General features: G+C 35.4%; 2 protein-coding genes and 1 long non-coding RNA gene across 4 annotated transcripts; 2 read left to right on the top strand and 1 right to left on the bottom strand.

Annotated features, from left to right (window-relative positions):
- Positions 1 to 211: 211 nt before the first annotated feature.
- On the top strand, positions 212 to 5,233 carry LOC146898989 (uncharacterized). The gene is made up of 3 exons (XR_015021648.1): positions 212 to 545; positions 2,893 to 2,976; positions 4,152 to 5,233. It is a non-coding gene; the product is annotated as an uncharacterized LOC146898989 (long non-coding RNA).
- Positions 1,533 to 6,558, bottom strand: LOC146898988 (G-type lectin S-receptor-like serine/threonine-protein kinase At1g11330). 2 transcript variants are annotated; one of them, XM_085733160.1, is made up of 8 exons: positions 6,465 to 6,558; positions 5,243 to 5,854; positions 3,577 to 3,684; positions 3,294 to 3,475; positions 2,734 to 2,944; positions 2,319 to 2,556; positions 2,076 to 2,226; positions 1,533 to 2,000 (listed from the first exon to the last, which is right to left on the bottom strand). In XM_085733160.1, the coding sequence occupies exons 2-8, from the start codon at positions 5,721 to 5,723 to the stop codon at positions 1,683 to 1,685; spliced, it is 1,689 nt and encodes a 562-aa protein (XP_085589286.1). In that variant the 5' UTR covers positions 5,724 to 5,854; positions 6,465 to 6,558; the 3' UTR covers positions 1,533 to 1,682. The 2 variants fall into 2 exon arrangements, with proteins under 2 accessions (XP_085589286.1, XP_085589285.1); XM_085733159.1 differs by lacking the exon at positions 6,465 to 6,558 and having other exon boundaries at positions 5,243 to 6,458.
- Positions 6,559 to 7,003: 445 nt separating this feature from the next.
- LOC146898987 (uncharacterized) lies at positions 7,004 to 11,319 on the top strand. Its single transcript, XM_085733156.1, has one exon. It carries the CDS (start codon positions 7,387 to 7,389, stop codon positions 11,077 to 11,079), a length of 3,693 nt encoding a protein of 1,230 aa, XP_085589282.1. The 5' UTR covers positions 7,004 to 7,386; the 3' UTR covers positions 11,080 to 11,319.
- Positions 11,320 to 11,789: the final 470 nt, after the last annotated feature.

Here is an 11,789-nt window from a genome sequence, read left to right as displayed (position 1 = left end):
ATTTCCCATTTTTTTTAATCACAAATGTTAATAATTACTTGTTAGATTAATATGAAGCTTGGCATTCTAGGACCTTCAGAGTTTATGTATATCTTTTCTCATAAGGGTCCAAATTTTCATAATTTATTGCAACAGTTCTGGTCTCGTTTGGGAAAAGTCAAGTCCCAAGTTCTATTATGAGTGGGTTTTGAACCCTTCGTCTGGTAGGTAGGATTATTTTATTTTCTTGTCCTTGTCTTCTCGCTCTTTCTAGGTAGATTAAGTTCTAAAATATGTCAATAGAATAAACAGACAACAGTGATGTTATCAACTTTCCATTACTTATCCTTCAATGATTGTGCTAAAGTACACTGATCTATTTTTCTTTTCTTTTAAAAAGAAGTGTTGAAGAAAGGTACTCTTGTGGAAAATAAAGATTACGCTGGTCTGATTGAATTGGGTGGGACATGAGATCTGATGAGAGCCAAATAATTACTTATCTTGTTGTTCAAAGATGTGCAATGCATTGTAAGATTTGAAACTGAAACCACCCTTCTTATGTCTTGGTGAGTATTTTTTTTTCTAGCAATCAAATTAAATTGGTATAAACTTTTTCAATTCATAATCTATCTGAAGGTGAGAAAAACACAAGGAGAAGTTAAATTGTGTTTTCTTTTTTTGAAAATCTTAAGTTTGAATACAAAACAGAGTATAGAAAGATAAACAAAGAAGAGAACAACACAGGCAATTATCTTGGAAAATTTCGGGAAGCATTTCCCTCGCGAGAACTAGCATTTCCCAAAGTGTTTTTAGGTCATGAAACCTTGAACGTATTCTCTCTCAAAACACAGCCAATGAGAAACCATGCCCTATTCTCCCATTAGAAACCTTTCGTCTCTCTCTTCTCTCTTGTCACCCATCATTGCTCTTGTTGACGTGCATTCTCGCTATCATTGTCTTCATCGTTCTTGCTGTTTATAAAACATCGTTCTCTCTCTTGGGTTGTACTTGTACATGTTGTCGTTCTCATTGCCATTCTTGTCGTACCTGTCGTTGTTATCGTTGCTATCATAAATATACTTTTGAAAACCAATTAATTGGTTTAAGTAATTAGTTGTTAAAATTATAAATGTATTCTGTAACTGTGAAAAAACATGATTGGAAGGAAGGTTAATGTATATCATATGGCAAATATTTGATGCACATGAACCACCACCAACCATCACCCCCAATTACTAATCAATCATCTTTCTACTGTTTTCATTTTAGTTGCAACTTAAGTTACAATTAATTACTGTTGTCTTGATTCTTTATTATACCCCAGCATCGAAATTGTCGAAGGAAAAGAACCGTAATATATAATCTTAGGAAAAAAAATGCTTTGGTCCTATCTATTAATATGAGAGCATATCACTAAATGATATGAACACCAGAACCTGCGAATGAATAGGCTACCGAGAAACGGAGGAAGAGACTAGTTAGTGGGAGCAAAAGATGAGTGTGTGATGGTGACAGACTAAGAATTTAAAAGTGATTGGTGACGGACTAAGAAATTTTCTTTTACAAGGATTATGAAAAATCTGATATAGACTTAACGAGAACTCTGAAAGTATACATATTAAGGACCATTGTGAGATTTTATTTTTTTACACAAAATGAGTATGTTTTATAAACCAAAACCATATACAAGCGATGTTTATTATTTATATTTTCCCTTCTTCACATGAAGTAGAAATTGCTGTCGTAGAATATGTGTCCGTGTCTTGCCCTTTGGAAGATGTTTCCCCCTCAAATATTTCTCTTCGAACATAAAATGTCGGTCTTTTTGGCAAGTTTGTGAGTTCATATTTGTTTGTTAACACAGATATAACATCAGACATTGTAGGTCGATCAATTGCATAATGCTCTACACATAAGAGACCAACATGAATGCACCTTTGCACTTCATCAGGAACAAATGTGTCGTTTAATGTTGGATCCATTAGCTTTAGATACTCACCATCATTCCATAACTCCCATGCCTATTAATAATTTAATCTAATTAGGAACAACGAGTAATATTTATTAAAAAAACTCGATGAAAGTAACTGACATACATGTCCTATTAGATTTAGTGGGCGATCAAGATCATAGAAGCTATTGTTTTTTCTCCCAGAAACGATTTCAAGAATCAACACTCCGAAGCTATAGACGTCAGACTTTGTAGAACAAACTCCTTCCATCGCATATTCTGGAGACATGTATCCACTACACACAAAATTCATAACTCGAAAAATAAATAAAGTTTTCACAAAATCATCAATAAAACATTTGAAACCATAAAAGTCTAGAAAACTCACTATGTCCCAACTATCCTGTTGGTATTTACTACGGATTCCTGTTGTGTGAACATTCTTGCCATGCCAAAATCAGAAACTTTTGGGTTCATATTCTCATCAAGAAGTATGTTGCTTGCCTTCAAGTCTCTATGAATGATTTTGAGTCTTGAGTACTTATGAAGATAGAGCAATCCTTGAGCAATTCCTTCTATTATGTTAAAACGTTTCTTCCAATCTAGCAGCTTCTTTTTCGTACAATCTTCTCAATGAAAACATAATAATTAATGTTAAAATGTATATTAATCAAAGATAGCAAACCCTAATGTTATTTACTTTTCCATGGCTAACTAATAAGTAAATAAAACATGATAATTACTTGTTTGTTTTAAAGTTAGAATAACACCACATACAAATATAGACTTCAATATATTCTCACCAAATAGGTAGAAATCCAAGCTTTTGTTTGGCATATATTCATAAATTAGAATCCTTTCTTCTTCATGAATGCAACAACCAAGTAGTTCTACCAGATTTCTGTGCTGAAGTTCACATATAAGTACTAATTCATTTTTGAATTCCACAATTCCTTGTCCAGATGTTTTTGAAAGCCTTTTCACAGCAACTTCTTGCCCGGTTGCCAAGATTCCCTGAAGTCGTAAAACAAAAGGACTAAATTCAGGTGCATTTCTTTAGATTATTTTAATACTTTTCTTAACAGTTAATGCATGTTTTCTAGGTGTAACAACAAACGATGCCAAAATTATGAATTTGAAGAAATCATGGAAATTAGAATTAAAATCCATACAAAAAGAATAAATACCTAAGAACATACCAGAAAAAAGCATATAAGTTTTGTCCAAAACAATAATCACCAACCATCGAAAACAATTTTTCCACATTATAAACATTTGTTTGCAACATGAAGATGGTTACAACAAGCTTTTAAACAAACTTAATCATTGATGTATAATTAATGCAGTTGAACTTTAAAGTCACCTTATAAACAGGTCCATAGCCTCCCTGTCCTAACTTGTTTTCAGGTGAAAAGTCCATAGTTGCTTCCAAAATTGATGCATAGCTAAAAAATTTTATATCATGTCCCTTGAAGTCATCTTCAAGATCTTTGATATTATAGGATTCAATGGAATCCGCCAAATCCTTTCTTTTACTTTTCTTATCTACATAAAAAAAAAAAAAAAAGACAAAGATAGAAAGTAAAGCCGTAAAGGGATTGGATTTAGTACATTTGGACTAGACTATTTTTCAAGTATCCATATACCTTGTAGTGCATATTTTTGTTTCTTTTTGGCTAGGCATAAAATGATTGGGCATAATATGAGTAAAGCAGCTACGATTGCAGAAGTTATCCATATCCACTTATTTACACCTGCATTGACGGTAGACAATCAATTTGAATTGTGATATAAGCATATTCATCTATAATTTTTTATTTTTGGTCTTATCTTGATATAAAACCCTAATCCTATCCTTCAAATTCAAAATCCTCATTTATAAATATGACTTTTGGAATCTTCATGATTATATTTTCCATCACGAGTTTAGTCACCTGAGAAAACTATACCCTCTAACGTTCAAACACTTATAACTTCACTTGACTAATCCAATTTCAATATCATCGGTTGCGATATATCTCTAGGAAAATCCAGAATCTTATAACAAAAGCTTGTTGATGTTTCATTTTAGCTAAGTCATTTTTGTTATTGTTTCTAACATCGATCAATAGAAATATATCTCTGACACCTTTCTATTTTATGTGTTTTTTAGGTCTTGTGAAACAAAGAACATTTTTTTTTCAACCTTTTCTTAATCAAATTGCATTTTTTGCCAATTAAGGTACAAGACAAGTTTTTAGATGTGCAGCTGTGTTTGGGGGAGCGGTTTGTTGGCTAGAAAGCAGGGGCTGTTTTTAGCTTGGTGCTGTGTTTTTTGGTGCAGTTTTTTCCTGTTATGCCCGTCCTTTTTTAGCGAATGCGGTGCGGGGTGTTGTAATGTGTTTTTTCAGACCAACTTTCATCTTGAGAGTTTGATTTCTATTAATAATATTGGCTGTTAAAAAAAGGTACAAGGCAAGTTTGTCCTTTTTTTTTTTTTTTTTGAAGAAGCTAAATTAGCTCACTCAAATTGATACCAGAGGGGATCGAACTTGAAAAGTTTTTTCCTGTTATGCCCGTCCTTTTTTAGTGAATGAGGTGCGGGGTGTTGTAATGTGTTTTTTCAGACCAACTTTCATCTTGAGAGTTTGATTTCTATTAATAATATTGGTTGTTAAAAAAAGGTACAAGGCAAGTTTGTCACTTTTTTTTTTTTTTTGAAGAAGCTAAATTAGCTTGAGACTTTGAGGAGGAGCACACTCCCAAGTCCCAAGCCAATACCACTAGACCAACCCAAGTGGGTTGGCAAGTTTGTCACTTAAGGACATTGGGTAGTTTAATTATTTATTTTGAATAGCCATATCCTATGATCCATAGGAAGGAGCGTAAATAAGTTAGGATGGGTTAGGCTTTGTAAGACGTAAGCATGATCAGTTCAAAAAATTCAATCATAAGTCTGGTTTATTACTTGTCATAGGCATTTTTTTAGTTCCTAGTGTGACCTTTTTGGAAACCTTATATGATTTGTACGGTTACTTAATGAGCTATATCATATCAATTTCTTTAAAGATGTAACGTTGTAATATCTTTAAATAGACTAATTGGTTAATATGCAAAATATATTCAACCAATGAAAATTGTTACAAAAAAGAGGGGATCATCACCAATACCTCTTCACTTGAAAGAAAACCTATAACTAGGCATAACTAGGCAAAACTGCACTTAAATTGTCCTTAGATTGACACTGATTATCTAATGGCTGAAGGAAGAGACAATGTCTACAGTGGAATAAGCGGTAAATAATCACTTAAAATGATAATATAAGTTACATACCATGGGAATTCACAGCTGATTTAGTTGGTTTTACCAAGGCGTAAAAGGTATCCTGATTATCCAAATCAACATCTTGTGTCGAATTCCATGAATAGAATATACATCCAGTCCCATTAGGATAAAATTCTTGGAATCCATTGCAACTACAATTTCTCCAACATCTCATCTTGCAATCACTGTAACTATAAGTCACATCCCATTCTGATGTTGTTGCATTGTCCAATTTCTTTGGTGCTCCCGCCTTTTTCTGAAAAACCTCACCAGTTTCCCTACAAGTTGGTATATCCTCCCATTTTTGGCACCCTCCATCACTATTATATCCATAACACATATCTGTATTTACAATATCAACATTATTGTGTCCATCACCACCTACTAATCTCCCCTTCTCAGTTAGGAACAATCGCATAAACTTTCCATCTTTAACTGTGAAAGTGAAAGACCCTTCAGTCTTGTTAGAGACAATAATGTATTGATACATATGTTGAACATTCGCTGGAATGTTCTCGAATAATCCATTGCTTCTAAGTTTTCCGCTTTTCCAATACACTTTGCCGCGTCGCTTGATGTTCAATTCCCCTTGTCTTGGTTCCCATTCAAGACTAAATTCACCTGAATTTGGTAGGGAATCAGTCAACCATGAACGCAATGACCAATTATGTCTTGTTTTTCGATTAACTCCCAATTTCATCGTTGGAATCAAAGTGTCATCGGGATAATCAAAACTCTGCCATAATACACTCTTTGTCCCATTTGTGTGAATTTGTTGAAGCACAAAGTTACCGGTGTCTAACATAGTGGCGACAGTGTTGTTGGAGGGTTGAGGTGAAGAATAAATGATAATTGGTAATTTCCTATTATGAGATTCTATTTTGAGCACTCCAGTGTAGTCTAGTGATAAAACTGCTGAGTTTACGTCTACGGGTTGATTTCCATTATAAATCCACACTCCTGTGTTATTAACAGTTCTTATATTCAAGTAACCTATCATTTGTTGCTGATAATTGACGAATAAAAGACAAAACTTGCCTTGTTGAGAACATAGCTTAGATTTGTACTTTAATGTATCACCTGGCTTCAAACTATCATTTGTTGCTTTAACACAAATGCTAGTAGTAGTACTCCACCACATCCATAAGTATATCAAAACAATTTGTTTCATTATTTTAAAGCTTATTATGATCGATGAATATTGTTTAAAAAAGAAGAGAAATATACTTACCAAACCCGAAGGAGAATAATTTAAACTCTTAATATCTGCACTGCCCAACTTTGGATTGGATTGGAAAAAGAAAAGAAAAAGATCTGCACTACCTTTCTTTACAACTTTTTTAAAAGGCAAAGGAAAAGATCAGTTAACTTTAATAATTGAAGCATGCGTAATCTAAAGATAATAATTTCCTTGTTCACAAGCAGGGGCGTAGCCCTTCATATGGGAGGGGTAGCCTTGGCTACCCCAAAAAAAAAAAAAAAAAATTCTTGAATTGGTCGGTATATATTTATATCCGGCTACCTCAAATAATAAACATTGAGCTACCCCAAACAAGTTCAGTTGCAAAAACTAACATAAATAATAAAGTAAAAAATTACTATATACATGATTGATAGATTTATTTGTATTGGTTTGATGCTTCTGGTCTCAATAACAACAATAGAGAAACATTTTTTCAACAATAAAAATTATCAAGACAATAGTCATAGACAAATTAAATGGACAATGAGTTTCTTGCAAATAACTTATAACTTATTTATTTATGATGCAGGAGGGTTTTATTAGTAATTTAGTAGTATTTATTATTTAGCCAAATCTTAGTAATTTTCTAGAATTTTCTATTATTATTTTGTTTTATTTTATTTTGGCCCACGGGTTTGTTATTTCTTTCACTATATAAGCAGAACTTATGTAGCCAAAGAGGCACACTTTTTGATTCAATAAAATTATTCGAGATTTTCTCTCAATTTCTGGTGGATTCCGGAACCCTTATTTTGATAGGTTTGTCGCTTGCAACCCTATTTTCACAAGTTTGTCGCTTGCAAACTTGTTCTTTTCTATCTAGGTTTAGCGCTTGCTAACCCTACGCTTCCGTACTGCGTCAGTTGGTATCAGAGCAGGTTTCTCCTGTTCTTTTCCTAACGGATCAGCCATGGGAGATGAATTGATGACGAGGGAAGAGTTTGCCGGCATAACCGCGACTCTTACCACGACCATGAAAGCTTTGTTAGACCAGATGGTGGCGTGGACAGCTAAGGTTTACAACAACAACGCCAACAACAACAACAGAAACAATCCGAACAGAGGAGGAGAACCAATTCCGGTTATTAGGGTTTGTAATAACATCCCTACTATTGTTACGTACCGAAAATCAAAATATGCCAATGAATCTGATTTGGAATACTATGAGCGTAAATATTACACAAAGTTGAAGGATGATTACTACCAATTTGAAATCTACGATTCAGTATATCGTTGTCCGTTTTGTTACAACAAAGATTACTCCTTGACCGGCCTTTTGAGACATGCTTTCAGAATGGCAGGTAACTCGTGTTCGCGTAAGATGGTTAAAGATATTGCTCGACATTCTGTTTTGATAACATATATTCTAAGAATTCTTACGACGTTGAAAGAGGAGATCGACGTTGCTCAGACGACCGAAGCGTTTTCGACATCGGTTTCGACTAATGCAAGTTCTTGTGAAGAAAGCTTGGTAATGGCTGCGACAATTGAATCAAAAGATGGAGATAGAGTTCAAGAAGTGGGTTGTAGAACATCTGACACAATCTCTAATGAGCATCACATGAAGGTAGCTGCCGAAGCTATGGCTAAAATTACAGAATCGGCTGCTGGTTGCAGTCAATTGCAGGGCGATGTTGAAAACAAAGTTCTAGGAGGCTCATCTCTCTCCACCAAAAAGCATTCAATTTCTGTGCCAGTTTATGTAGATGAATTAGTAAAGGTGGAGTCAGTATCAGAAACATTGAGTACAGAAATTGTACTTGAAATTGCACTTCATGTTAATCAGGCACGTCTTGAGGGGTTAGTAGTACATTCAGTCGCCGAACCTAGAGTGAGTTGGATAAAACCGGTTGAAGAACATTCAGTCACCGAACCTGTTGTTAGTATTGAGGAGAAGTTGAATGTTCAAAATTTAAATGATGCAAAAGAAGGCACTCATCCTGTTCAGTGTCGAGTAGTTACTATGCCGGAGATTGTGATTTCGGGTTCATATGCTAATAAATCCAGGCCAGTGGAGTACAATCAGGTTGCACACTCGCCTGTTTTGGGAAGTCCTGGAACAAATCCTCAATCGAAGAATGAAAACCATCAGAAGAATGATGCAATTTTGTCTTCAATTTCTAAACCTGTTGGGTTTGGACATGTGCAGGATTCTTCAAACTCACTTTTTAGCAATCAGGATCCCTGGATTATACACGATAACGGTGTTGAACAAAAGTTCGAGGGTCAATTGAATGATGGTCTCTATCAGACATTCAAACAAAATTTTACATTAAAAGAAGTTCGATATACCAAGGAAGACCAACAACTTCAAGCTGTTGCTGAAAGTTCAGCTGCATCTGTTGGTTTTCAGTCACGGAGTCTACCTACAAAGCCAAAGCCATCAGTAATTTCTAGCAGTGATATTGCAGAATTGTGTGTTCCGGCGCCAGCACCAAAACCTCCAGATCCATGGTTCTCGACGACGACGGGGAAATCCTATATCGTGAAGGAGATCACCACTACTGATTTTTCATTATGCATTGAAGATCTTGTACCAGTGGCTATCAGAAAGTATTTAAAAGCTATGATTTCAACGATGCGTCATTCTCAGACTATTGCTTCTGTTCCAGTGAGTAGTTCTGACAATGTGTTGGAGAGAATGTTTTCTTTATTTATGGAGCAGAGAAGCTTATGGCCAGAAATATGCAGCTTGCATGAAATTGGGGACCCTGGTACATCTGAGAGTATCATGTATAGGTATCTGCATGACCATATTGCATTGTTGGAGATAAATGGAAAACTGGAAACTTTTGAAACAATTAATGAGAAGATTCGAAAATGCTTTAAGAATCCTACACTCTCAAATAGTAGTTGTGCAAAAGTTTGTAAGCATACTTATGCTGCTTCAATAGTTAATGGTGGTTCAGTTGATGAAACAAACCTGTTTATTGAGCCTACAATATTGTTAGATCCACCACTAGATGCTGAAATCATGACAGAAGAAATCTTTGGTCCACTACTTCCAGTGATAACCGAAAATGAGAGTACGGTGGATGTCAATCCTCCGGAATCTGGTGCGATAATCACCCAGGCTTCAATTAGAGGATATTTGATTCGGAGAGCACTTCTAAAGAGTAAGAATGTAGTGAAGTTGCAAGCTGTTGTTCGCGGTCACTTGGTTAGAAGGCATGTTGTTGGAGCATCGCGATGTATTCAAGCTATTACTAAAATGCAAGCTCCATTTTCAGCTCCGAATCACAATTCAACAATGGGATTAGGAGTCAATATCGCGAGAATGAAAGGGGAGAAATTTAAGGAAGATGATTGGGGTTTTATCGAGCAATCTTCCTTTGTTAAAGACGTAATTCGTTCTCAGAATCTGAATGAATCACAGCAAGAAGCAATTTCAAGCTGTGTTAGTATGATGAATTGTTATCATGCTAATGTCAAACTTATATGGGGACCAACAGGAACCGGGAAGACAAAGACAGTTGCATGGGAAAACAGTCTTGATGATTGTAAAAAAGAAAGTATTCCTGCTTGTTTTGAACCTTCTAACTCTGAAATAGATCATTTCCTTAGAATGCTAAGTTTGCTTTCCAGTTCAAATCTGCTTCCTGAACTCGATGACAGAAGTCACCCAATGGGATTAGTACAACTCAATGCAATGCGTCTAGCTGACATTTTCTCCGATAATTCAAATTTTCGATCTTACATGATACTTTGTTATACTGATATCATTCCAAGCACTGCTAGGGACAACTACAAGTTAGTGGAGACCTTAGTAGCTCACATATCTGAAATCACAGAGGAGCATTTGGTGTTATATTCACAAATGGCTAATATTTTACATGTAATACTACAATGGCCTGAAATCAATATTAAAGAGATTGCAGAATTTTTTTCCAAGTTTGCATGTAATGCGCATACCATTTGTGACAGTGAGTTGAGACCTTTGGGAACAGCATTATATCATGTTGTTTCCATTATCAATCACAGCAGCTTGCCCGATTCAATGTTGGTTTTTGAAGGAAGAGTAGCAGTACGTGCTTTACAACATGTACACAAAGGGACTGAGGTATTGAAATCAGTAAAGCTAGAATATTGGAGAGAAGCTTTAGCATATTGCAAATTGACCATACCAATCTATCAAAGAGTGTATCCAGCTGTTCACCCTTTGCTTGGCTTGCAATATTATGCTTGTGGAAAACTTGAATGGTATCTTGGAGACACGGTGGAAGCTGTTAAATCATTGACCAAGGCTCTGGATATACTAAGGATTACTCATGGTACAAAGACTCCATTTGTGAAGGCTGCCACAAATTTGGAATTCAATCTAACCCCAACTAGCATGCTTAATGCTTCCTGCGCACATCATAGGGCATCATTATTTGTCAACTTCTTTGCAAATCTTCATTGTTTTGTTCCTAATGTTTGTGAAGAGCAAGAAAGGAACTTTTTCGTTCGCAAGATCATGTCTGCTCACTGGGAGCTCAAGACTAAGGAATTAGAATCACAGTTGGTATCCATAACTTCTACTTTACAATTCCAACAATGGGACCCGGGTGGTCTCTTGTTCATTGAAGGAGTCAACAAGCATGGGAGCTCTTTATCAAAATGAGAACTCGAGGTCGAGTTCTTTATAGGTGGAGGAGACTGATGCAGGAGGGTTTTATTAGTAATTTAGTAGTATTTATTATTTAGCCAAATCTTAGTAATTTTCTAGAATTTTCTATTATTATTTTGTTTTATTTTATTTTGGCCCACGGGTTTGTTATTTCTTTCACTATATAAGCAGAACTTATGTAGCCAAAGAGGCACACTTTTTGATTCAATAAAATTATTCGAGATTTTCTCTCAATTTCTGGTGGATTCCGGAACCCTTATTTTGATAGGTTTGTCGCTTGCAACCCTATTTTCACAAGTTTGTCGCTTGCAAACTTGTTCTTTTCTATCTAGGTTTAGCGCTTGCTAACCCTACGCTTCCGTACTGCGTCAATTTACATTTGAAAATACATTATTAATCTATTATTAAACAGACAATTATGGATGAAATTGGGTTCTTGAAACGCATTTTGGCCAACGTTTCTAAATAGCGATTTATATGATAAGTTCCTAAGATTTGTTAATTTTAGTCCTTAATTTTTTGCCCGCTGCCATTTCATTTGAGCCTGAATAAAATGCTCAAGGTAGTCTCTAACACAACACGCAAAAGATGTAATACGGCTACGGTCATAGAACGCGGTGTGCACATTACACTTCAACCACGTCTCGATCGGTTTCTCCCAAACTGAGTTGTTACCTTGCACTCTATTCTGCCCGTATTGCACA

The sequence above is a fragment of the Medicago sativa genome, chromosome 8, assembly GCF_051527215.1.
Source record: "Medicago sativa cultivar Bolivia chromosome 8, Bolivia_mono, whole genome shotgun sequence".
NCBI lineage: Eukaryota > Viridiplantae > Streptophyta > Magnoliopsida > Fabales > Fabaceae > Medicago > Medicago sativa.
This window is presented reverse-complemented; position numbering and strand designations above follow the sequence as displayed.

Excerpts from the sequence above, each read along its gene's own strand:
- LOC146898988 (XM_085733159.1), bottom strand. The coding sequence starts at position 6,404 with ATGAAACAAATTGTTTTGATATACTTATGGATGTGGTGGAGTACTACT. Across the intron at positions 2,945-3,293 it reads GCTATGGACCTGTTTATAAG|GGAATCTTGGCAACCGGGCA; the intron begins GTGACTTTAAAG and ends TTACGACTTCAG. Across the intron at positions 2,557-2,733 it reads CTTGGATTTCTACCTATTTG|ATTGTACGAAAAAGAAGCTG; the intron begins GTGAGAATATAT and ends TTCATTGAGAAG.
- LOC146898987 (XM_085733156.1), top strand. The coding sequence starts at position 7,387 with ATGGGAGATGAATTGATGACGAGGGAAGAGTTTGCCGGCATAACCGCG.